The sequence below is a fragment of the Pteropus alecto genome, unplaced genomic scaffold (assembly GCF_000325575.1).
Source record: "Pteropus alecto unplaced genomic scaffold, ASM32557v1 scaffold11, whole genome shotgun sequence".
NCBI lineage: Eukaryota > Metazoa > Chordata > Mammalia > Chiroptera > Pteropodidae > Pteropus > Pteropus alecto.
Genome location: NW_006431956.1, coordinates 6276834 through 6302465, shown reverse-complemented (window position 1 = coordinate 6302465; position 25632 = coordinate 6276834). Strand labels below are relative to the sequence as shown.

The 25632-nt window shown below is 50.3% G+C and overlaps 1 protein-coding gene across 1 annotated transcript in view; it reads left to right on the top strand.

Annotated features, from left to right (window-relative positions):
* FRMD4A (FERM domain containing 4A) overlaps nucleotides 1-25632 on the top strand; it is a 290837-nt gene that overhangs the window by 246250 nt on the left and 18955 nt on the right. Inside the window, exons 15-21 of the mRNA XM_025043396.1 lie at nucleotides 11977-12110; nucleotides 15602-15724; nucleotides 17659-17887; nucleotides 20065-20121; nucleotides 22536-22773; nucleotides 23643-23810; nucleotides 25359-25626. Coding sequence (XP_024899164.1) covers nucleotides 11977-12110; nucleotides 15602-15724; nucleotides 17659-17887; nucleotides 20065-20121; nucleotides 22536-22773; nucleotides 23643-23810; nucleotides 25359-25626 — 1217 coding nt within the window. The remainder of the gene's footprint in view (nucleotides 1-11976; nucleotides 12111-15601; nucleotides 15725-17658; nucleotides 17888-20064; nucleotides 20122-22535; nucleotides 22774-23642; nucleotides 23811-25358; nucleotides 25627-25632) is intronic.

The window sequence follows — 25632 nt, the reverse complement described above, 5'->3', positions numbered from 1 at the left end:
GACTCCTCGTACCCCCGCCACCAACATTCTCCCTCGTGATGGTATCAGTCACTTCTGTCACGCTGGTGTCAAACCTTTAAAAGTTAAATCTTGTCAGATCAGGCTCTTGCTGTGAATCAAGTCCACCCGGGGTATCTGTCGTTCACCCTTCCAGCCTTGTCCTCGGTTACTGTGGTGTAACCGAGCCACCTCACGCTGTAATAGTCCTGTGGCATAGGCATTTTTTCTAGCTCCCACACTTGGCTAGGCACTATACACAGCATTCGAAAAGTTTCAGGCCCTCTCCTCACAGAGTTTACATACCGTTCATTGGTATAAAACAGATAAAATATTTCCAAGCTACTCATAACTTCGAAGGTGATTTTCCTATTTAACGTAGGCCATATAATTAATTACCTTTAAAATGACCGAAGTCCAGTATGTGATATCTGAGATCTGGGACGCTAAAGAAATGAAGGAACATCATTGCTTTCTGTTCAAGAAGTCAGAAGTTCACAGTCACTCATGCCCTGAGCCAGCAGCTAGTATTTCAAATAGGAAAGGTCCGTGTAGTTAAAATGATGTGTTAAAGCTTGGGGCCAGGACCCCCGCATTCTTTGGTGGTGATACATCGGGGCCCCCACCCCGTGTGGAGACCCTTAGAGGCAGTGAACCTGCTGAGCCTGAGCTGCAAGGCCTGTGTCAGGAAGGATCAAGTCTTCACCTCCTTCCCAGTACCGGATGGGATTCGGACCCCAGGAAGGTCTGGAACCCACATCCTAAGTCCGTTTGTAAGGGGGCTGTGGTGGCCCCTGCTCCCAGAACGCATCTGCTAAGAGACTGCCTGGCCTTCCCAGGGTCCCCTGGAAGAGAGAATGTCGAGGCAGTGCCCCCAACCCAGGCAGAGCCCCACCCCTGCCCTCCACGAGCCTGACCCCCCGTGGCTCAGTAAACCTGCCATCTGACCACTCCAGGCCCCTGTGTTCCCTCTGCCCTGTGAGGTTGTTGCTTTTGCTCACATGTGCTTCAGGTAACCAGTTTCTGGAGGTTTGGATAGAGTTTGAGAGGACAACTGTGGATTCAGACCATTTGGTTAAGATGTTTTCAGAGTTCAAAAGAAAAAAAAAATCCTGAAATCCATTTTTGTGGGAACTTAGGTTTATTCCTGTCTTCCCTACCCCCCTTTCTTGAAATCTCAAAAAGGATTAGAGAGGAGGGGGAAAAAATGGAATAACAAAACAAAAAGCAGAGAAAACAACGGATCTGTTGTTGAAGCTGAGCACGCCTGGCCTCTTCAGAGCTCCTGTGAGCGTGGGAGGGCGTGCGGGGTTGTCCTCAGCATTGTTTCGGGGTTTGCCAGCCCAGAACAATTCCAGTGGGCATGTAGGGGCCAGGGGAGGCGAGCTTTGCTCTCAGCCTATTTAAAGAAAACAGCACAAACTTGCTTAGGAAACACCCAATGTTGTGCAGGTCCACATGGCTTATTGCATTAACCACCCAATTCCTGTGCATCCTTTCTGAAAGAGACAAAACAAAAAGACCCATGTTGCCTTCTTGAATGGAAACGCAGGGGCGTCAGCTACCCATTCTCTGTAAAACAAAAGGACATGTCCTGTCTATAAATGGGAGTGAGACGGCAGTTGAGTCATCTTCCCTGCCATCAGCAGGACTGTGAAGAATGCGGTGATGATTCACTTTGGAAAGGAAAAGCACACACACCAAACCTGCAGTCTGCTGTTCTAGCCCAGCTCTGATGCTTTCCGTGCTGGAGAAGCCGCGTGGTGCTGAGCGGGGGCCTCGCTCTGCCCGGGATCAGACCGCGTGCATCACTCAGCGCTTCACACGTGCTCGCTCTCTGAGTGCTAGCGCTTCCTCCCTTTGTCAGGGAGGTTATTAATAACCGATGTAACAATGAGGGTGCCAGCTATCTGGTCGCCGCATACGGACCGGCAGTCTGATACTCATCGGCCAGCTTTGTGGTCTCGGCTCCGGTCAGCTCGAAACACGCTGCCTGGCGTTGGCACGAACCACGGTGTTTGGGGCCTTTTTTTTTTTTTTTCTCTTTGTCTTTATCCTTTCTTTTCTGCTCTCCCTTTATCTCCTCCCTACATCTCTCTCCAGCCTCTCGACATTCTCTGCCGTCCGCTGCCGTCCCTTCCCTTTTGGGTCTGCTGTCAGGCAGGATTCCAGGGGCTTTCATTTTGGTCCTCAGCTCAGGGCTCTGCGGATGGGCACAGCCCCGCGGGCACCGCCCGAGGCTCAGCTCCTGCCAGCGTGCGTTTTCACTGGACTATGTCACCAGCGAGGGCTGCGGAAGCTCTTTCTGTGGAATGGATGTCTCTGGACTTGTTGGAGCAGGATGGGCCTGACTCAGAATGGAGACGATAGAATGCTTGCCCCTTTCCATCCTCATGCTGGGGAAATAAAACCCAATAAATTCGTTCGTACGGATGTGTGTATGCTCTCAGGGGTTCCTGGTAAAGGAATATTGACCCACCGAGGAGAGCGAGGGCAGAATGGCAACGGGCAACTTAAATGAACGATTTTCCAATAATGCAGTTTTAATCACTGGGAAAGAGAGATCACTCTCCTAGGCATTGCTTGCTTGGTTCCCGCTCGCACCAGCCCTCGCGATATGGCAATAGAATAACCAGAAGCTTGGAGCCGGAAAGATAAGTCCCCTCGTTTCGCAGTATGAGAAATGGAAACCGTACAAGTGACTCATGAACAGTAGTAGTTTCAAGTAGGTATTTACCAGACGCGGCTGCCGATTTTCATAAGCAATTGTTCCGTTTCTTTGCCCTCCCCCGCTCTCTGGTTATATTCGTCGTACTCCTCGCCATGTGAGAGTCGGTGGCCCCTGGCCCTGCAGGAGAAGCCACCCCAGACAGACACCCCCGGCTGCCACCGCAAGGTGCTTGCTTTTCAAAGCGCTGCCATGGCTCTTTTAAGGGAATGATTTTATTTTTACAGTTTCTGACTCTGGAGAAAAGTTTTCCACACGTGCATTTTTCACGTTGCAAATCACATTTAATTCTCTGAGACGGTCTCTGCGGCGTAATGCTATTTCACGCGGTCTCTTGGGGCTTCATAATTGGGGCTCTGTAAGGCAGATAAATCTCTCTTCATCGTCAAGAAGGGTTCAGAACTTTTGCTCGTATTTATTCCTGGGGTGTCTCCAAACCTTTCCCTGACAGCTTCTACAGATCTGCTGGGAATATGCCTTCGGTTTTGTTTTATTTTTGTTTTTTGTTTTTTTCTTTCCCGAAGGCCCAGACAGATTGCCCCTTCCTTCGCTTACATTTAGGACAGCCGATTTCTTTCTTCTTTGGGGCGCTGTTTCTTTCTGATTTCCCCTCCCCTCAGAGAGGAGAGCACCCTCCTGTCTTCTGAGATCAGGGTCTGGTCATCGGGGTTGCATCTGCGTGGAAACAAACGAGCCACAGTGCCTGGGAACATGCTCTTCGTAGGATGCACACTCGCATCCGGTGCTGAGGAGTCCAGGGTCTTTTGGAAGCCGACAGCGAATTCTCCACCGCAGCTGAACGAGGATATCCTTCCGTGTGCTTGCCGGAGGGAGGGGAGCTGCCGTGTGTGCGATGGCCCCCACATCCTGGAGGCCGGAGTTCCCCAGCCTCTGGAAAGGGAGAAAGGGATGGGCAGTTTCTCCAGAGGTGGCAGAACAGGTTTTCACCATTATCTCTGCCAGTCACTCCCATGGTGTCTGGGGAGTTCACTCTACAGGTTTCCAAATACCCACTGAAAGTGACTTCACACCCTTGAGCGCGTAACAACCCAAACTCTCCTGGTCGTGTTGGGTAGGAATTATCTCCTTCGAAGGCAGATCTTTCTCTCCCCACCACCGGCCAGATTTTGGGTAACCTGTTTCTATAAAAGCCTTTGGACTTGCAGCTAAACCTGATCATAAAATAGCCCAAAACAAAAGGTTGTGTTTTCAGTCTAGTGTCACTCACGTGGGTAATTACCAAGCGGTGACAGGGATGAGGGGCTTCCTAGAGAACCGATCTGCCACTGAGTGAAAATGGGGGGGGCGCCTCACCTGCACAGTCCAGACTTGGGGTGACCATCAGCTCTCCAGGGTAATTATCTAACTGGCCCTGGGCTGTGGGTCCCCCTTATGTGGCAGCCGCTGCCTCTCCCCTTCATGAGGCTTACCTCCTGCCACCTCTCTGGTTGGAGGCTCTATGAGGGCGGGGCCCGCATCCGGTCACCTGTCTCCCCACCCCACCTGTGCAGAAGGTGCTCCAGAGACTCGTTGCACTGTTGTGTCTGAAGAGCCCCCGACTGCTCCTTCCCCTCCCCACCTCTGCAGCCCCACAGTAGGGCCTGGGCTGGAACGGCAGGTGTGACTGGCTGCACACTACACTTCTTGCTGTGGCGACCCAGCCGTGACCAGACAGACAGTGCCTACCCTCATGGCATTTCCCTTGCAGAGGCGAGACAGACCATGCCGAGCTGATTCCGCAGCTCTGCCCACCCCCCGCTCACGTCCCGGTGACCCCGCCTCTGAAAACGGTCACACTGTTTTTGTGAGGATAAATGAAGCAGAACATGTGGGGAACTTCTGTCAGGGGTTCTGTGAAACTCCACTTCCTCTCCCTTCTCCCTGGTTTCCTGGACGTGTAGGGCCTGGAACACGATTTAGTACCAACGACTACAAGTAATTCACGTAGCCCTTATGCTCTGAGCTCTGGCCTAAGCCTCTTTCAAGCGTTATCGAATTCTCTCAACTTCTGAAGAAGTCCTGTTTTCATTCCCACATTACAGGGGAGGAAACAGACCTAGGCCGTGTCACGTTGCCAAGTCCTCACAGGTAGTAAATCGCGGAGCTGGGACACGAGCCCAGGCCCGTTAACTCCCAACTACTAGACTGTAGACGTCGGCCTCAGGAGGACACGAGACCTGTGTGTGTTTTCCAAAGCAGATTTCCTTCATTCTTTCCCATAAAAAACTGGGTACCGCTCTAAACTTCGACTAACAAGAGCAACAGATCATTGACGTGTTACTTAGGCCTTTCGAAAACATTCAGATCACCTCTGTTCTCTCGCTTCGTGCTCCATTCTCTGTGGACGGACAGCACTTGCCAAGGAGCCCGGACACGGTGTGGTCAAGCTATAAATTTTGAAAGCTCACTCTCGTCCCATGCATCTTCCTCCTTCATTAATCCCAAAGACAGTTCAGATTAAACTCTTACTACTTAGCCCTCAAGTTTACAGATACTCGCTTCGGTCCGTTGATAAGATGACGAAGGACGTCCTTCAGACGCTGGTTGATGGTTAGACCCTCCCTCGCCATCTGAGGCTGTCGCCGTCCGTGGAAGAAGGACCGATTTGGCAGCGTGCTTGTCTTTCTAGAGCAGGGAGGGTCGAGAAAACAGGGAGGATGGCGCTGTGCGTGCAGTTCGTCCTGGAGAGACTGCAAAGATGGCCGCTGGAGGCAAGAGGGAGCCATGTATCGAGTAATAGATGTTTCAGGTTTGGAAGAATCCCAGAGGTTGATTAATTGGTCATTTCTAGACGGGAACATCATGGCTCTGAGAGGTTAATAACTCAAGGTGTTTCTGCATTTAATAGCAGGCAGGCGATGGACATCCAGATTTCTTTCCAGTCCCTAAGATAGCAGATTTACGTCTTTTTGACTTCCAAGGGGCTGAGTTCATGACCTTGGAGTGGTCTCACATGTGTGAAGGCTCACCTGTGTCACCTGTGGAAACGGATAACCCACAGTAACAGAGAGCTTTATTCGCCAAGTCTAGGTGCTGAGTTGAAATAATTTCTATGTCTGGAATCGTTTTTGATACGCTCGCAAACCTTCAGTTTGTGAGACTCCTGTTCCCCTGAACCCCTAAGGCTCTTTGCTGGGGTTTCTTCCTGGAGTCACTCTGTCACTTGATTTCTGGCTGACTTGCTGGCTTTCCTTTAGGATGTCGACTGTACCATTCAGGGGATGTCTAGAGGGCATTTGTGGAGGTGGCAGGGACCTCCTCAACTTCACAGAGCACTCGGGGCTCCTTCTCCTGACGTCCCCGAGCTCCTCTCTGTGGAACCGTGGCTGGGGCATCCACCAGCTCTCCTCGTGGTTGTCCTGTTTGCTCAGTTGCAGGTCACATCCCCACAGGCTCTGAAAGAGAACTGCCGGAGAGCCCTTGCCCTTGCCCTAGACCAGAGGGTTTCTTTAAAAGAAATAATGGCACTGGAACCTCTTTCTAAATGCAATCTGACAACCCGAATGCATGAGACAGCTCAGCGTGGCGCTGTCCTCGCTCGAAGTGTGCAGAGTGGGGGCCCCAGAACCCACGGAACCTCTCAACCCTGTTCCCACCCTCATCCACAGCAGCCTCAAAGGCACGTCTGCTGCCTGAACCTGTATCGCTCTTCTTAAGGGTGAGCTTTGGAGCCCACGCGGTACATTGAATTGCATAATGAGGTTCTTCTTTTTGACCAGTACCTCCCTGAGCTGTGGCCAGGAGGTGATTCCAGTGATTTCTCTCTCTCCGATTCTGCCGGGGTGTGCGTGCATGTGTGTGTGCACATATAGTTGAACTCACTCGTGTTAAATCTTTGCCCAGGATGGAGGGGGATTACCTGTTTCAGGCACAGTGGTGTCATATGTGCGTTCTCTCAGTATTAGTCATTACGACAAATTAAGGGCGGCAGGTCACTTGCCCTCACTCGTGTTAAATCTTTGCCCAGGATGGAGGGGGGTTACCTGTTTCGGGCACAGTATTACTCATTACGACAAATTAAGGGCAGCAGGTCACTTGCCTGAGGTCGCACATCTAGTGCGTGGTTTGGAGTTCACCAAACCCAGAGCTGTTTGGCCCTCTATTCAGCCGTTCGGTTACCACTAAAATGGAAACGCACAGGCCCCAGCCAGGCTGGCTCAGTTTGCATAAATTGAACTTGGTGCCCAGCACCACATTCCTCATGAAACGATTTCCAGAATAAAGACGTGAGAGAGCCAAACAGCCTTAGAGCTGCCAGACGTGGAGAGGGCCGCTTGAGCCATCGGCCTGTCTTACGTGGGTTGGGTATTTAGGCTAATTATTATAATTAGTAATCATTTAGGAAGCACTAATGAGCTCTGTAACTCAAGACGGAAACGTAACGAGTTCCGGAACTAGACACCAGATGATCTAAAAATGTCATGCTGTCCTGCCCAGAGGCCAGTGTCATGTGACTTGCCAGCCTTGAGCATATCGAGCCATAGATTAGACTTCCCACAGCATCCTTCCGTCTTTCTTGGACCCATGTTTCCCCCGGGCTGTTTTTTTCCACTCTAAAGTCTGACTTCCTTCCAGTGTTATTTTACGTTCTTATTAATTCTTTGGATGATGGGACAGAGAGTACCTCATTACATTTTCCCATCTCTTCAGACATGATTGGCATGAGATTAGGCGGATGTGAACGTGAAGGTAGTGCCGATAATGGACTTAAGGAAGTAGAAAACCACAAAAACAGGAGCCGGTCCAATCACGTGTTAATGAACTTGACAGCATGTGGGTTTAATATCTGAAAGCCATGAAGTAGTAGAGGCTTCATAAGAGTCACGCTTTTGTTTGAGTTTGCTATTGAATTTGGAAACCTGTGATTGAAGCATGATAGAATCCAAGAAAGAGGTACAAAAATGATTAAAGATTTGGAAGGTAGCTTCTATAAAGAAATGACTTCAGAGGTACTGGATTTCTTTATCATCTTAGTAAAGGTACAGCTTAATTATGGCATCCAAGGGTATGACTGACAATATTTACTTGTTTGCTCAAGTTAATATTTATGAGCTGCTGTGGAGGCAGAAAGACGGTATGTTCCTGCAGTGAGATTGTCTCCATTTCGAGCTAAGATGGGGTAGGGGAGAAAAACAGCCCAAAGTGGAGTCACAGTGTCCTGAGACATTGAGAATTCTTGATTATCAGGGTCATAAGAACCTAGGTGCATGGTCACAGGGAATATGGGGTTCCCTGCTCAGAAACTAAGTAAGTCAATAGAGTAGTATATTTAAGGGGATGATTTGAGTATGGCAGAGCTTTTGATGGAAAGGCATAGAATCCTTTCTAGCCTTATGATTCTGAGATGCCTTCTTTACCACTGGGAGAAACAGACCAGTCGACTCTGAGAATTTCGATTGGATTATTCTCATATCTGTCATCCATTCACCGAATTGTCCAAAAATATTTCAGATGGAAATACCATATTCCTGCCTTTTGCCCCAAAAACACACTGGTGTTTTTATTGGGATTGCAATGATTCTATTGTTTAGTTCCTGGAGAACTGAGAACTTTATAATGTCTAGGTTCCAACCTATGACCACGGTTCATCTCTCTCTTGTTTTCCAATTGAAAAAAATTTTTAAAATTAGAGTTGACATGCAATACTATACTATTCAAGAATCGAAATATAGGTTCTATTTCATTGGGAGAAATGGGCTTTTTATGCCTTCTGTTTTTTTTTAATTGAGATATAATTGACATATACTGTATTTTCGCTGTACAACGTAATGATTTGATATATGTACATATTGCAAAATGATCACCACAATAAGTTTACTTGACACCAAACCACACGTAGGTACAAATTTTTTATGTTGTGATAAGAACTTTTAAGATCGCTCTTAGCAGCACTCACGTACAACACAGTCCTATTAACTGGAGTCAGCACGCTGCACATACAGCCCAGGATTTACTCATGACTGGAAGTTTGTACCTTTTATCTATAACCATTTTCCCCATCCTCTACCCCCTGCCTCTGGCTACAACCAACTTGTTCTTCGTATCTATAATTTCAGGATTTTTTTTTTTTTTTTTAGATTCCACACAGAAATGAGATCATATGGTATTTATCTTTCTCTGTCTGACTTATTTCACTCAGCATAATGCCCACAGATTCTGTCCATGTTGTTGCAAATGGCAGGATTTCCTTCTCTTTAATGGCTGAATAAAATTCCATTGTCTGTATGTGCCGCATTGTCTTTATCTGTTCATCTGTTGATGGGCACTTCAGTGGTTTCCATATCTTGGCTACTGTAAATAATGCTGCAGTGAACATAAGGAGACAGATACATTTTCAAGATAATGATCATTTCCTCTGGGTAAATACCCAGAAATGGAATTGCTGGGTCATATGGTAGTTGTATTTTTAATACAGCTCCATACTATTTTCTATAATTCCTGCACAAATTTACAGTCCCAACAACAGTGCACGAGAATCTCTTTTTCTCCACATCCTCGCCAACACTTGGAGTTTGTCGATTTATTGATAATAGCCATTCTGACAGGTGTGAGGTGATAGCTCATTGTGGTTTTAATTAGCATTTTCCTGATGATTAGTGATGTTGAGCATTTTTGCATATGTCTATTGGCCACTCGTATGTCCTCTTTGGAGAAATATCTATGCAGGTCCTCTGCCCATTTTTTGATTAGATCATTTGAGGTTTGTTTTTTTTTTTTTTTGGTCTTAAGTTGTACGAGTTCCTTATATAGTTTGGATATTAACCCCTTATTGGACGTACCATTGTCGAGTGTCTTCTCCCCTTCACAAGGTTTTCTTTTCGTTTTGTTGATGGTTTCCTTTGCTGTGTGAAAACTCTTTAGTTTGATATAGTCCCATTGGTTAATTTTTTGTTTCCCTTGCCCAAGGAGACATATCCAAAAAAAAAATATTACTGAGAGTGGTATCAAAGAGCTTACTGCCTAAGTTTTTTGGTTTTGTGGTTCGGGGTCTTAAATGTAAATCTTTAATCCATTTTGAGTGATCCTGTTTTAGTCTTTTGCATATATCTGTCCAATTTTCCCAGTACCATTTATTGAAGAGACTGTCTTTACCCCATTGTATATTCTTGCCTCCTGTGTCCTAGATTAAATGACCATACAGGCATGGGTTTATTTCTGACCTCTCCATTCTGTGTCATCGATCTGTGTGTTCTATGCCGGTACCATGTTGTTTTGCTTGCTGTAGCCTTGTCATATAGTTTCATAATCAGGTAGTGTGATATCTGCAACTTTGTTCTTCTTTCTCAAGATTGCTTTGGCTATTTGGGGTTGTTTGTGCTTTCATGTAAGTTTTTTGATTAGTTATGTGAAAAATGCCTTTGATATTGTGATAAGGATGGCATTGACTCTAGATTGCTTTGGGTCGTGTGGACATTTTAATGATGTTAATTCTTCCTACCCATGAGCACGGTATATTCTTCCCTTAATTTGTATCTTTAATTTCTTCAATGTCTTATAATTTTCTGAGTACAGAACTTTTACCTCCTTGGTTAAATTCCTAGGTATTTTATTCTTTTTGGTGAAATTACAAATGGGATTATTTTCTTATTTTCTTTTTCTAACAGGTCATTATTGCTGTATAAAAATGCAACAGATTTCTGAATATTAATTTTGTATCCTGCTACTTTGCCGAATGCATTTATTCTAATAGTCTTTTGGAGGATTCTCTGGGATTCTCTCTATATAGTGTCACATCATCTGCAAATAATTACAGTTTTACTTCTTCCTTTCCAATTCGAATACCTTTTACTTCTTATCTGATTGCCGGGTCTAGAACTTCCAATACTATGTCGAATAGAAGTGGTGAAAGTGGCCATCCTTGTCTCGTTCCTGATCTTAAAGAAAAGGCTTTCAGCTTTTTACTATTGAGTATGATGTTAGCTGATGGTTTGTCATATCTTATCTTTATATGGCGAGGTATGTTTCCTCTATCCGCACTTTGCTGAGAGCTTTTATCATAAATGGATGCCGGATTTTGTCAAATGATTTTTCTGCATCTATTGATAGGATTACATATTTATCATTCGTTTTGTTTATGTGATGAATCACATTCATTGTCTTGTAGATGCCGAACCAACCTAGCTGGAAGTCTCACCTCTCTCTTTGTTTAGGTCTTTAATTTTTCTCAGCAAAGTGTCATAATTTTTACTGTCGAGATCTTGCACGTCTTTCATTAGCTTTCTCCCTAAGTATTCGATGTTGTTTGATTCTGTTGGAAATGGCATCACATCAGCCCCTTGAATGCTCACCCAGTATCCCTGTCCATTACTAACACTTTTGTTCTCCGTGGGCCTGAGAAACAAATAATCAGCGTTTCCTTTTCCAGGGAGTCAGTGTACCTTGTCTAACCCATTAAGGTGGAAAAGGTATCATAGTTTCACTGCAGGAAACCTATTTCAGAATCTAAACATTGCAGCCCAGAAATTATTTTTTTTTGATCTAACCTAAATCTCTCCATGTGGCATTTCAGCATATTTCCCTTTAGTTTGGTTCACAGTTTGCCTTCCATAAAGTTTTCATGTTGAGTAGTGCGCTCTTTGAATCATCGTACAGATATTTCTGCCATGTCGTAAACATATGTATAACCTTTCTCAGGAGGGAATTTACTCATGATATACAGTATTAAGTTAAAAAAAAAATTCTATAAAAATCTAATTTTATTTTGTAAATGTATGTGCTTACATAAAAAAGTCAAAAGAAAATGCCCGATGGTGGTTATCTCTGGGTGCCTAGCTGATGGACTTTTTTAATGTGTCAACATTTTCAAAATGTTTATGATGAACATGCATTATCTTTGTACGAAGCAAAAAAAAAAAAAAAAAAAGCCAGCATTTTTAAATGGAAAAAAGAATTCAAACTGCACATTACAATTACTAGCTTGAACTTCACTCTCCCCTTCATCGTGTAGTCTATTAAAATTTGCTGGTGCAATTAAAACAGGTATGCGCCATATCTTAAGATAAGAAAGAGAAACTCCTTTTTCAGGTATGTCAATTTTCCTGCCCTTCTGGCTAGCAATAAATTCCACTGCGTGCTGAGAATTCGCTCCTCACACTTAGAACCTGGCGACACCTGTTTTATTTCACACTCTTGATTCCTGGGGTAAATCCCAGATCCACCATGTGGGCTCCAGTTAAATTCCTTCATGGTCCAGCTGTGGTGTCCACCCCCCGCCCCATCAGCTGGCCTAGTAACCCCTAGTTTATTGACAGGTTCTCAGGAATCAGATAGCTCTCAGTCTGCCAAGAAAGATATGCTGGCTGCCTTGAAGTCCCGGCAGGAGGCCTTAGAGGAAACACTACGCCAGCGGCTCGAGGAGCTCAAGAAACTCTGCCTCCGAGAAGCTGTAAGTGGTTACCTTTGCATCCCGGGGAACTCTGTGTTGTCTGTGCCCTCGTCTGTCTTCAGGTCTTTGCAGATGGTGATAGCGGGGGTTATAGAGGGAGCAGACGAGGGAAGCGAGACCGCTCCTGATACACAGACGGTGGAAACGCCCGGCCCTATCACATGCCCCGTCAGAAACGGAAGTGGTGGACGTCAGTTAATGCAGCACGAGTAGACCAGTTAAAGCGAGTCCTGGAAAAGTCCCAAGCGGGACCCCTCTAGAGGCCAAATGCCAAGTAATAGTAACAGCCGAGGTAGCAGTTGTAAATAATAACGACGTGTGCATGCTACACCTTAGTCTGTAAAGCATTTCCTCAGACACTGTTTCTTCCTGGAACATAATGGTTTGCCACTGTCTTTCTAAGTTTTCGGGTCTGACTTTTGTGTCTCAGATTTATCTTACCGAGATAAATCGTACTGAGAAGCATCATTGGGGCTCCACAAGGAAACCAGGATTTCACTGAATATAGAATCCCCTTTACCACGCACCATCTTTTTAACACAATTAAATCTCAGCCGAGTGATATAATGAAGTTTTATACAAAGCAGTGTTTCCTCCAGCCCGCACATGCACTAGTCTCAAGTTTCACTGGGATCCAGAGGCGGTGACGGGCCCCCATTGTATTTATTTGAATGTCCATTTCCACCTTCTTGTGTTTGGTGCACAGCCCTCTGTTAGCATGTGTGAAGAATTGAATTCCGAGTGCAACACACACTCCCGTGCACGTGTGTGTGCATTCACAAGGACGGCATGGGGCGACAGCCCTCCAGAGAGACCGCAGTCCGCGTAACATTACACAGAGCCGTGTCCGTGAACAGTTGAGAGCGGGAAATAGAGATTCTCAGACTACGATCCCCTCCCCCAAACACGCATGGCCTCGCTGCAGGCAGAATGAACAAGAGGCCATGGAGTGAGATCACATTACATTTCAGCTTGGCTTAATTATGCTCTGGATCGATTTAAGCCAGAGCCGGCTCAGAGCAGGCCCACATGAGCACAACCCGTCGCAAATCTTAGGAAAGCAGGTGTCCTGGCCAGGGGTTGTGCTCTGGGACACAGTAAATGTTAGCAGCCTTTGTATAATGAATATGCGGGAAGGACTGAAAAAAAAATAAGAGTTTGGGTGTCTGCATTTAATAATTTGTAAAGTCCTTGCTTTGTTTTTAATAGCGGCACCATCCCTAAACCCAGCAGGGAGTCAGCCTTGGAAAATTGGAGAAACATGTCAGGGCATGGTCAGCAGGCCTTAAGGAAAGGTCTGACTTTCTCTCTTCAAAATAAAAGCAAAATAAGGAAAACAAAGCTCCCGCTTCTTATAATGTCGACAGCAGAAAACAGAATTTGAGCGGAAGAAATAACCTCAATGGCCGTAGGCAGATGGCTTCTGTGCTGGCTCCCGCCAAGGTCTCCCCGCCCCATCTGTAATCAGGGACGGGAGAACCTCCTAGCTAACTCTGCTACGAATCGCACACACCGCACCCCTCACTGCGTGTCCCCTGGGGAGCTGGCCGGGCAGCCAGAATGAGGTGGAGCGGGAAGCAGTTGGCAGGAACAACGAATATGAGGACACAAGAGGAGCTGAGCTGAGCTGCCACAACCAAGCGGGAAATTCCTCCCTCCCCACGCGGCGCGGCTCTGGTTACGTGTGAAATCACATTGAACGTGGAGAATCGGGGCCTGCACTCCAGTACCTTCAAGCAGATGGCGGAAAATCAGTAGCCTCGTTTTTTAACATACTTAGTTTTAAAACCTCAGATACTTTGGACTTGTAAATCAATGGCCGTGCTAACCACTTCTCCCTGCTTTTTTTTTATAACTTGCAGGGTGAAAAAGAAAGTCCTCACAATATAAAGTCCTCAGTATGTGTCTTATTTATAGACCAACTTTTAGGGAGGCGGATAAAAATACTGCAGAATAAACAAAAAGGACTTGGGCGGCGTTCGAACACGTTGAAAAAAGAAACAGGGAAGAAAATTGCAGAGCATTTCATACTCAAATAGTTGGCCATTGTGCTCCGAAATGCTTACAGAGAGAGAGGAAAGGCCAAGAGTTCATTTCCCAGCGCCCGCACGCAGATGGGAAGGGGCCCGGGAGCGCGGGGGTTGGGGTGCTTGTGCACACCAGATACGCACACACACCCCAGTGGGTGCACGTGTGCGCACACACTCCAGTGCACACACCAGTATGCACACACTCCAGTGTAGGCATACACTCGCACACACACACCAGTGCACAGCATACACCCCAGTGTGAGTGCACGCACACACGCGCGCACACACACACACACACACACACACACGCACATACATACATAGTGGGGAGGAGGGTCCAGGTCACGCCTCTCCGCAGGTGGGTCGGCGTGGACTCTGTTGGTTCCGGCTTTCCCTCCCAGGGGACATTCGCGTGGGGCCACCCAGCACAAAAGCCTTTTGTGTGAATGATGGACTGCGAGCTTTTCCTTGAGTCTCTGCAGCACTGGCTTTGATTTGGGCTAAGAAACCAGGTCTGGATTGTACCTGGAGGTAATACCTGTGCCATTCAAAGGCACACATTTTCTGGGTTTTCTGGTCCCTGAAGGCGACTTCTGCACCTGATGTGTCAGCTCTACCATGTGGATGAGCTGCTGGCTCAGAGTCAACTTGCGTTGAGCCCAGACCCAGCCCCTGCCCTAGAGCCCGGTTCTAACCCGGACTCGTCCCATGGACCTCAGGGTTTGCTGGATCATGGTCACTGTGTCAGTCCGTCAGCTAAGTTCACTGTCGTTATCCTCACAGCAATTAGATTTCCAGAGCCCCAAATACATGACAGACCTAACAGCCTTGTCAGTAACACAGGTTATAGTTTCAGTCGCTACTGAGACTCTTATTTGTATAGATTTAATGTCTCTTAAGCTCAGCCTGTTTGCTGAACGTCCAGCCTGAGTGGAATGATTATCATCGCATTCAGGTTCTAATTTGTCATTTGCCTTTTTCTGGGATTTGCCATCTAGATATCGCTCTTCCTGCGAAAGCTCATTGGAAAGACATTTTAATCTGAGATATTCGTAAGGGAGTATTTGATGCACAGGTGGCTGGAAGCCCAGAGACCTCTCTCGCATTGGCCCTGCCCCTGCTGGCCATGTAGCTCCGCCTGGCACACAGTGGGCATGCAGGAAACACTTGAGCAACTAACAAACGAATGAAATGCAGGTTTTACGATTAAAACTAAGGACGAGATTATTTATCTGACAAATTTCCTTTCAGAAGCACTTTTCGAAGGGCATCCGTTCTGTAAAGAAAGGACGGCTTGCATCCATCTTTAGAGAAAGGAAATCGCAGCTCCAAGTCTCACGTGGACATTTTGCTTGAGGGTCCTGGGTCAGGTCTATGCATGGAAGTATCTGTGTGTCCTCACAAACCCAGCACGTGGCCCCCTCTGACTTCATTCTCCCCTCACGCTGTCCACATTTGCAGGAGCTGACGGGCAAACTGCCCGTCGAATACCCCCTGGATCCGGGAGAGGAACCACCCATCGTTCGCAGGAGAATCGGGGCAGCCTTCAAACTGGACGAGCAGAAAATCCTGCCCAAGGCAGAGGTGCGTCCAGCCTCCTGGGGGCGAGCTCTCTCACGCTCCCTTCCCACGCGGGAGGACGTCCCCGTTTCCTCGGACAGTTTCTTCCTTCTGCCCAGTGCCAAAGGCCCCTCCGCCTTTCCTCCCGAACATCTTCCCTTTCGCCTCCTGTTAAGCGACCCGGTTGGCCAGTATGTGGCCCACCTCGGTAGGACTGGTCCGCTGGCATTCGTAAGCACTTTGATTTTAGTGTGAGTTGTTTCTCTGACACGAGAGGCCTGTTGCAAGCTGCTAAGTTAATCTTGGGAGAACATTCTACTAGCACCTGTCACATGTCCTTTTAGTGGCCTCCCAGCCCCGTGTCACGCAGAGCCAAGGGTCATGTCCAATCCATGGAAGGAAGAAAGCCACCAAAGGGGAAAGAAAACTTAGGCCATGCCAGCAGGGGCGGGAAAGCCACCGGCTGGGAAGAGACGCTGGGTCCACCCTCGGTCGTCCCGACTTCCCTTTGCGGCTGAAGTCAATGCCAGGGCGTGAGCAGGACCCTGGGCCCCCGGCCTCCCTCGTCCGTCCGTCTGGTAGAGCTGCTGAAGCATCGCTCACTTCTGCTCTTTGGCCTATTGGTGGGGTGTGGGGTGGGGGACCAGGGGCCTTGGGTCTCCGACTGGTTTAATAAGTTATCCAGCCTCAGAGCAAGAGAAGTACAGAGTCAGGTCCAGGAAACGTCTTCCCAGATTCAGAGTCCAGTGACCTGTTAAAATGCCCTTGAACGGCGGGCTTAATGGGGCAGCGGTCACAGCCCGCAGAGAAGGGCATGCCGTACACGGCTCGGCTTTTTAAAAAGTGACTGGGAGAAGCCGATGTCCTGTAACAGGTGGCTCCATGCAAAGGCAAATTCGCAGGAACACAGGCGCCCTGGAGCCCGCGGGAGGGGAGGACTGGTCCCCTGGGATTTGTGCGGTGACCTCCCCTGCCCTGTGCTCAGCAGACAAGGCACTCAGCTTCTATGAGGAGACCCTAATTAAGAGACTGTCCCCCAACCCGTGCCCCATTGTCCTTCACAGTCCCCCGCACCCCATCTTGTCACTGGCTGCTCCTTTGCACTTGTCGGCCAAAGGCCCCGTAGGTCCCCAAGAATTCCACGTGCATCCATTCCGTCTTCCTTCTCTGTCCTCTGCGTCTCGTCCAGAAGTCCCTCACCGGCAGGAGCACGGGATCAGCTGGCTCTTCACAGGGCGTGGGAAGGAAGAGCTCCCCACTTCCCCCAGAAACGCGCTTGGTGGCCCCAGCCACGCAGCAGGCAGCCACCTGTGCAGACAGGGCCACCAGCCTGTGCTTGTCTCAGCTGAAGTAGCGAGAACTTGTCCTGGGTGCCCACAAAACTTCGGGGCGGCGCCCTGTGCCCGGGCTGTCAGGACAGCCGCCAGGTAGCGTCACACCTTGTCCCTGGCCACCTGTCCATCCTGACATTCTTCTCCCTCCCAGGGAACAAATACAGCCAGAGTCGGAAGGATCTGGAAGGAGGTTAGAGTTTGTTTTCTCCTAATTAGTGCTGCCTGACCTCCAGCTTTCCGTCTCACGCGTCCTTCCCACTCCCTTTGGTCTTAAAGTGCTCGAAAGCCAGTCCAGCGTGGAGGCCCCAGCCTGCTGCGTGGTGCCCGGAGGCCGGGCTCTTTAACCGGCCACCAGCTGGGAAGGTCTGCTGATCCAGACAGACTTGCCTCCACATGGAACAGGGACCGAGGGTGTGGAAAGTGGGTGCTCCCAGGGCACCCAGCTGCCAGAGATTGTAGCAGTGGGGCCAATGCAAGGTCAGGCAGGGTGGGAGTTAGGCACTGGGGCTGCTGGGCTTCCCAGTGCTCGTGTACCCCAGGAGTAGAGACGGCTGGCCGGCCTTGCGGCAGGGCCGGGGAGCACGGGGGGCGCCCTGAGTGTAAGCCGTGCTGTCCCGCCCACAGGAAGCCGAGCTGGAACGCCTGGAACGCGAGTTCGCCATTCAGTCCCAGATCACGGAGGCCGCCCGCCGCCTCGCCAGTGACCCCAACGTCAGCAAGAAACTGAAGAAGCAGAGGAAAACCTCTTATCTCAATGCGCTGAAGAAGCTGCAGGAGATTGAGAATGCAATCAACGAGAACCGCATCAAGTCTGGGAAGAAGCCCACCCAGAGGGCCTCGCTCATCATCGACGGTCAGTGCCCACCCTGCTGCGTCATGCCGCGGCACGCTGCCCCCACTGCCCCGGGGAGCCGGCGCCAGTCCCGCATGTGGGCCGAGAGCCCCCCGCCCCCCGTGACCTCAGCAAGCTACTTCACCGCCCTGTGCCTTCACTTTTCCACCCATAAAACAAAGCTAATAAGACCTCAGACCAGATGAGAGCCATGAGGAGCACTCAGGCCCATAGATGAAAGGGTTCTGTCAATCGAACTATCATTATCCATGTTTATGGCTCCCTGGGAGAGCCTGCCGCCATGAGCTAATCGCCCCTCCCCCGCTCCCCGCCAGCCGAGCCCCAGACGGCCCAGGCTCTGCCGTTCTCAGGGGCCCGATCAGCCTGCCGGGGTCTGGACGGCAAGGAGGGCGGCCGGGCTACTGTACTGCGGGGCAGCATCGCAGCCACTCTTCGTCCTCCTCTGTCTCAGGCTCCTGTCCCAGGGCTGACCCGGGAGGACTGGGCCACCCACGCTCAGTGTCTAGAGCCTCGAACTCCAGTCGGGAGGGGTCAGGAGTCTGGGTGATTATATTCGCTTAACACTAGAAGGAAAGACCCCCAAATTCACCAACAGCCATCAAGTCCCCCAAGCTTATAATCCTTTTGTTCTTAAGTCAGCAAATTCTTCGACGTCTGTACAAGGATTCTTCCATCTTTTATGCACATGTAAAACGCTTTTGCTCAAGAAGGCAGACAGGACAGAGGTGGGTCCCAGGGAAGGGGCAGTGGGGAGCCAGTGCTTAACGGGGACAAGCGTTTCAGTTTGGGAAGATGAAAAAGTTCCGGAGGTGGGTGGCGATGGTCGCACAGCAATGTGAACGTACTTAATGCCACCCAACTGTGCAGAAAAAATGGCGAAAATGATCAATTTTATGTGTATTTTATCACGGTATATAATATAAATATGTATAAACGTATATACACACACAACCTAACACTGTGGGCACACCTGGAACACATCGCTATACCAGAGGCTCCGAGATGCCAGAGTCAAGGCTCGCTGTCTGCGAGGTGCTCACAGTCCATCGAGCGATAAGTTAATTCCTGGTTTTAGAAGGAAGAAACTGTTAAAAATCCCTTTGCTCTAAGGAACTTGGAATAACCATCTTTCCCCATCTTGCCCTGTTGACCTTGGCCAAGACCATCATTCCCCCGCCACTGCCTGGTAACGTGCTGTCCCCAGCCCTTCTCTATCCCGTACCTCTGTCCAGACGTCCCTCTGACCCCTCGAGGATGCTCGGGGTCCTGGCAGTAGGGAAGCGGCCCTGTGCCCAGCAGAGCCGAGTCTAGGGGGCACTGCGGGGAGGCGCGTCTCGCTGGTCAGCCACAGAAGGGCCTGGATTTGCGGCCAGCCCCGTGACGGTGACGGCTATTCTGTTAGGGACGCCAGCAGAGCCCGTCTTTAAATCGTTATCTGGACTAGTGGCTGGGCCCATCCTTAGCATGTGTGTTTTTTGTTGGTTTTTTTTTTTTTTTTCCCCCAAGAGATCAAACACTGAACTTAGCATCTGAAGACCCAGGACCTTTTGCTAATGTTGCCAGAGGAGCAGAGCACCCCTGGGCAGACCTGCTCCCTAGATGTACCTCAGTTTCCCCACCCATTCAAATGGGAGCATTACCTTTACTGTCTCCCCCTTAGGCATATCCGTGTGGTTAATTAAATGTCGTCTAGGAAAACAAGCTTTGGAGAGACAAGCTGTATTTAGCAGCTCGTTTTCTCTACTACTAATGAAGTAAGAAGTTGATTGAGAAGCCATTTAGGGCCCTGTGAGCAAAGCCAAGTTCCTTAGCCTACTTTCACATTTGTAGAATGTGAGACAGGCCGGCCGTGGGACGGGGCCGGGGCGATGATGTGGCTTATCCAGGCCCAGCAGCCTTTATGTTGGGCGTTAAGCTCCTCATCATGGTGGCGTCCTATCAAACAAGAGCACACGGACCGGGACACACTGCAGTGTCAGGCGTGGGGACGTGAGCTAAGCACCCACCAGAGGGATTTTCAAAAGAAATGCCCAGCAGCATTTCGATGGCGTTGCGCGGGTTCTTTCTGATTAGAAAGAGAAGGACCTGGGACGGTGCTCATAACCTCGCGACTGCTGCAGGCAGGGCTTTGTCTGAGGGGCGCGCTAGGCTCAGACTTCTGCTTTTTGTCTTCGCAGATGGAAATATCGCCAGCGAAGACAGTTCCCTCTCAGATGCCCTCGTTCTGGAGGATGGTAGGTTGTCCGTTTCCTGCTTGAGAGCTGGGAGCACAGATGAAACTGGGATTAAGCTAGTGTGTAATCTGGGGCAGGCCACTGGAAGGGCAAGAGCCAGGAGGAGGTGGCAGCTGGGTCCCCTGCAATTCTCTCCTTTTCCAGTAGCCACTGATTTGGTGGGAAGTGGGTGGGCACCACATGAGTCATGTCTATTAGAATTTTCGTATTTCCTATGGCTGAGAGGTGAGATTTACGGTGATATCCAGTGAGTGGTACTTTACTTTTTTAGTTGCCCAAACCACATTTTTAACTAAACAGAGAATCTGCACACCATACATAGTTTCATTCTGAGTATTCGTAATTTCTGGAGGAAAGGGGCAGACATTGGTTTGGATCATAAATGAAAGATCGACGCCTGATAGGAGAGCCTGGGGGTAGCAGGAAAAACCGAAGTGAGCCCCACCTGGACCCCCCCAGGCCACCGCCACACATAGGGGAGCAGAACTCCAAACACACAGCCATCTCCGAGAATGTTCCGTGGAATTCACCCCAAATTGGAGCGGCCGGGGCATTAATGAAATGGAAATACATTAAGTGGCAGTTAATTTTTTTTGCCTGGTCGGGAAACCTCAGGTGGGCAGTGATAAGTGGCTCTTCAGACAGAAAACATGAAAGGTCTACCCAAGCCAGAGTAATGAGGATAATTGCAATAATAATAATAATTGCTGTTGATGTGGGGAAGGCTGGTGAGTAGTTACCCAGTTGTCTTGGCCCTGCTCTTAGCAATTGGATTGTAATATTTTTATTGTCAGCTTCCTTACATGGGTGGGGAGGAAGTGGGGCTGCAGGGAGCAGGGAGCTGTGCTTTGAATGTTAAAGACCCAGCCCTGGTTTTGGCCTCGCTGGACTCTAGTCTGTCCAGGGAAGGGAACGACACAATTTAGTGAGATTCCTTTATAAAAGAGGAGTCGGGGAGTTATGCGGTGTCGTTGGCTAATTTTGATGCATTATTTCTGGTTAGATTTCCCCCCATGTTCCAGACTCCCAGACGACCCAGGGGGATCACTGCCTCCCTCGGACAGCACCCCCCACTCCCACCCCTAGCTCCCACTGCAGATTCCCTCCTTCTAGGGGTTCTTTCCTGGTTTGCGGGGGTCAAGGGGCGTGCAAGCGGCGTGCATGCCCACGCTTTGGGGCTGGGGATTGAGAAGGAGAATACTAGCTGGGAATGGCTTAGGGTGAAGTGGACAGGTGCTGGGGTTTCAAGTTTGTTTCTTGGTGTTTTTCCCTCAAACTCTACTCCGCCTTCACAGGGAACACTGCATTTTGGGGGCCTGTCTGCTCAGCGCCGCCCTCCCCTGGGCTCTCAACATTGGCTCTCTTCCTTCACCCCTCCCTCGCCCCTCTCCTAACTTGGCCCACTTTTGCACCCTGCCAGAGGACGAGTTCTTCAACAGGGTTTTCATCCTGACACATCTGTGCTTAAGGAATTGCAGAGTTTTCTTGTGGCTTTGAGACGATCTGACTCCTTAGCCTGGAATTAGCAGCAGGGGCGCGCTGCTTATCAGCGCGCACAGTAGGCCCGCTGTGCTTTTACTCCCGCTCCCCCACGCCCCTGCTCACAGGGCCCCGAGCTCTTCCTTTCCTCTTCCTCCTCTGCCCACCCACTGCTGCAGTCCCTTCCGGGCCAGGCTCACCCACAGCTCCTTCCCCGACCCGGGGTCACTTCCTCCGAAGGCCCCACAGCACAGCACTGTCTGTGTTGGCGCCTCGGCCCCTGCAGGCAGGCGCCGGTCTTCTGCGCCTCTGCCATGTTTGTGGCCGTCGTCTCCTTCCCAAAGAACCGGAGGCAGCTCCAAAACATACACATGTGGGAACGTGTTAAAAGACAATGTATGTAGCAACTTCGGGGAAAAAGCGGAGAATCTGCTAGAACCACCAGCAGAAAATCACACTCAACAGATAGGCTTTCATTCATTTTTCCTGACACATATTTATTGAGCACCTACTGTGTGTCAACAGACATGGAGGGTATACCATTGAACAAACCAGACAAAACTCTCATGGAGCAGAAACGCCAACGCAGATTAGACGCTTCCTGTCTATTAAATGAAAACTTAGAATAATGACGTTTTGCTATTGGGTAGGAAGCAATCATTTGTCGATGGTATTTAAGGAAATTCGGGCTTTACCCCCGCAACTTGAAGCTACTCGGTTGAAACTTCTCCTCCCATGTAATGCTGCTCAGCGTTTGGGTTGGGTTTGCTTGGGACTGACCTGTCTTGGTACCCACCCGGGAGGCGTCATGGGGCGCCTTCGAGAGCGGGGGGCAGTCCGGCGGCCGGGGCGGGGCGGAGGTGGGGGTGGGGCCGGTCTGGGTCGGTGGGAAGGATGACCCCTCGCTCAGTCCCTCTCTTTCCGTCTCTGCACAGAAGACTCTCAGGTCACCAGCACACTGTCCCCCTTACAGTCTCCTCACAAGGCCCTCCCTCCGCGGCCACCGTCGCACAGCAGGCCCGCTCCTCCCCAGTCGCTGGAGGGACTCAGGCAGATGCACTGTCACCGCAATGACTATGACAAGTCTCCCATCAAGCCCAAAATGTGGAGCGAGTCCTCCTTAGATGAGCCTTACGAGAAGGTCAAGAAACGTTCCTCCCACAGTCACTCCAGGTGAGCTGGGTCGGGCAGAACACCGGGGGTGGGGGGGGCGGTGTGTGTCACGGTCAAGGCTTCTGAAAGCATCAGGCTGTTCCGGATAGCATCCACCCATCCCCAAATCCACATCAGCCCATCTCCTTCTCGGGTTGGCCTTTCACCAGGGCTGTGCTCACAGCGCCCCCTGCTGCCCACCCTGTCGAGGTGCAGACTGTCATTAGAAGGGAAGGCGGGGGTTTTGGCCTGCGACCAACGTGCTGGCAGACGGCTTCGATGTTGTTAAATTCCACAGGAATTAATTAGGAAGTCTTGGGCAGCACGATTCCGGAATGGCAAGTGAGAGTCCACTCATAGGAATCCCACAGTGATTCACAACCCTGAGCCATCGGCCAACAGAATTCTGGGGCCAAACAGCTGTGGTCTTGGCTGGGCGTTATCAGCTCATTACTCAGCTGACCTTGGAAAGAGGGTTTTTTCAGGAAGGCGTTTTTGGTCTGCTTCTCTGTTTTTCTCATTTCCTTTAATTATACCTTATGAAGCTCCAAGTGGGTGCCCAGCCAGGTAAATATTTGTCTCTCGGAAAACAAACTGGCCGAGAGCAGGGGCTTCACAGAACAGTCACACTGCTTGTTCCAGAGAAGGCTGACAAGGCCCTTCATCTCTCATCGCCCTGGGGGTCAGGGACAAGGACCCCTCTCCCCCGCCCCACACCTCCGTGTTGTGGGGAAAAGGCTGAGAACCAGGGTAGTGACCTGAGGGCGGGCGGGCGGGAGCCCTGGGCATGCTTCCCCAACACTGGGACTGACACCCCAAGGCTGGTCAGCTCCCTGGGAACAGGCTGGTTCCGTCCGGTGGTGACCGGCATGGCCTCCTCTGCTTTGCAGCAGCCACAAGCGTTTCCCCAGCACGGGGAGCTGCGCGGAAGCAGGAGTGGGGAGCGGCTCCCTCCAGAGCAGCCCCATCCGCAGCCTCCCTCACTGGGACTCGCAGTCCAGCATGCCGTCCACCCCCGACCTGCGCGTCCGGAGTCCCCACTACGTCCATTCCACGAGGTGAGTCCCCCCGGCCCTCGGCCACTCCCTCCCTGGACCAGGCCTTCCTTGTACAGTTTGGCATCACTGGCCCCCAGCTGGTCCAGATAATGAGTGAACTAGGGTCAGCGAGGCAGGTTCTTCTTAAAACGAAGCAGAGTAGAAAGCTGAGCTGGCACTGGTGAGCCCAGGTTGGCCGAGAGCCCTGTTCTAATCCTTTGTCCACAGCCAGTGGGTGCCGGGAGTGGCAAGAGAATCCCCTGCGGACAGTGGGCACGGAGGAGCTTCCCTAATCGAAGCACAGGCAGGAAGGGCCAGAGGATTAGCCGGGACCAGAACAACTTTGCACGATGGGGCACCCTCTACTGGGTAGTCCTCAGGTAGCTTTATCCTGGACCTTGTCATGCCTCAAGGCGTGAATTCATTAAGAAGCAAAGGGACAGGCAAAGATGAAGCTCTAGTGAATCATACTGTCATTTTTAGAAAGAGGCAAAACCAAAGCCATTTTATCGTTCCATTTTTTCAAAAACTGAGTCCGTGGGGACCACACCGCGAAGGGCAGATGGTGTACGTAGTGAAAACATTTTGTGTGGGATAAGGCGGAGCTCTCCAGGGGAGAGCGCCTCGTTCACGTGTGCATTCATGCAGCAAGTATTCATGAAGTGCCTGTCTGTACGAGGTACTGTTCTAGGGGATGGAGCAGTGAAGCGAAACACCACACGCCTGCTCCCGTCAGACTTCCGTTAGTGGGGAGAGGGTCCTAAAAAGAAATACATGTCCAGCGGTGATAAGCACTAAGACGAAAAATGAGCAGGGCAAGTGGCCGGATAGTGAAGGGAGAGGCCTCACTTTGTACTTGGCCAACGGGGCCACTGTGAATTTCACATGTGTCCCTAGCATTGTGTCCTGCAGTATTGATGGATACTTACAGAATGGACTCCGGTGAGCGGAATGGGTTATAAACAAACTATGGCGTGGTAATTATGTGCATCAGGCATCTCTCGTTCCGTGTTCCACCAGCCGGTCTTCATGGGAAGTGAAAGTTAGTGTTTGGTTGAACCACATGAAGTGCCTCTGCTGGACCGTTCTTTGACCTACCAAAACGGGGCGTTTAATTTGGTTTAACATAATTCTAGAATAGGCCTTCTCTCAGTTCTCTTTGTAGCTAAAGAGCCCCTTTCCACTTAAAAAAAGGCCCTGGCTAGAGCCATCCATTTTTCAGAGGAAACCCTTCTGTGGACGCTGTCTTCAGTCCTGCCTCCCACAGGGAATCAACAACCACAGCAGAGGCGTGCTGGCCTCCAGGGCTCAGCCGTGCCCACCCCCTACCCCTCTGTCCCCACCCCACCCCCACTCCCACCCCGGTCTTTACCCGGGATGGGAAGCGCCGGGATCCCAGAGCAACCCCGCTTTGGCCGTTGCCTAGCGCGCATTTGGGGAGGCCCTGGGCGGGCGGCCGTGTGCCCCTTTCTAAGCCCGACGATTGCAGAGCTCCCACCCACCTCCCCCGCGCGCCTTTCCCCCGGACACTGCCCCGGGCCTCCAGACACACGGGCCATCTCCCCGCAGGTCGGTGGACCTCAGCCCCACGCGCCTACACAGCCTCGCCCTGCACTTTCGGCACCGGAGCTCCAGCCTGGAGTCCCAGGGCAAGCTCCTGGGCTCGGAGAACGACACGGGGAGCCCCGACTTCTACACCCCACGGACTCGCAGCAGCAACGGCTCGGACCCCATGGATGACTGCTCGTCCTGCACCAGCCACTCGAGCTCGGAGCACTACTACCCGGCGCAGATGAACGCCAACTACTCCACGCTGGCCGAGGACTCGCCGTCCAAGGCGCGC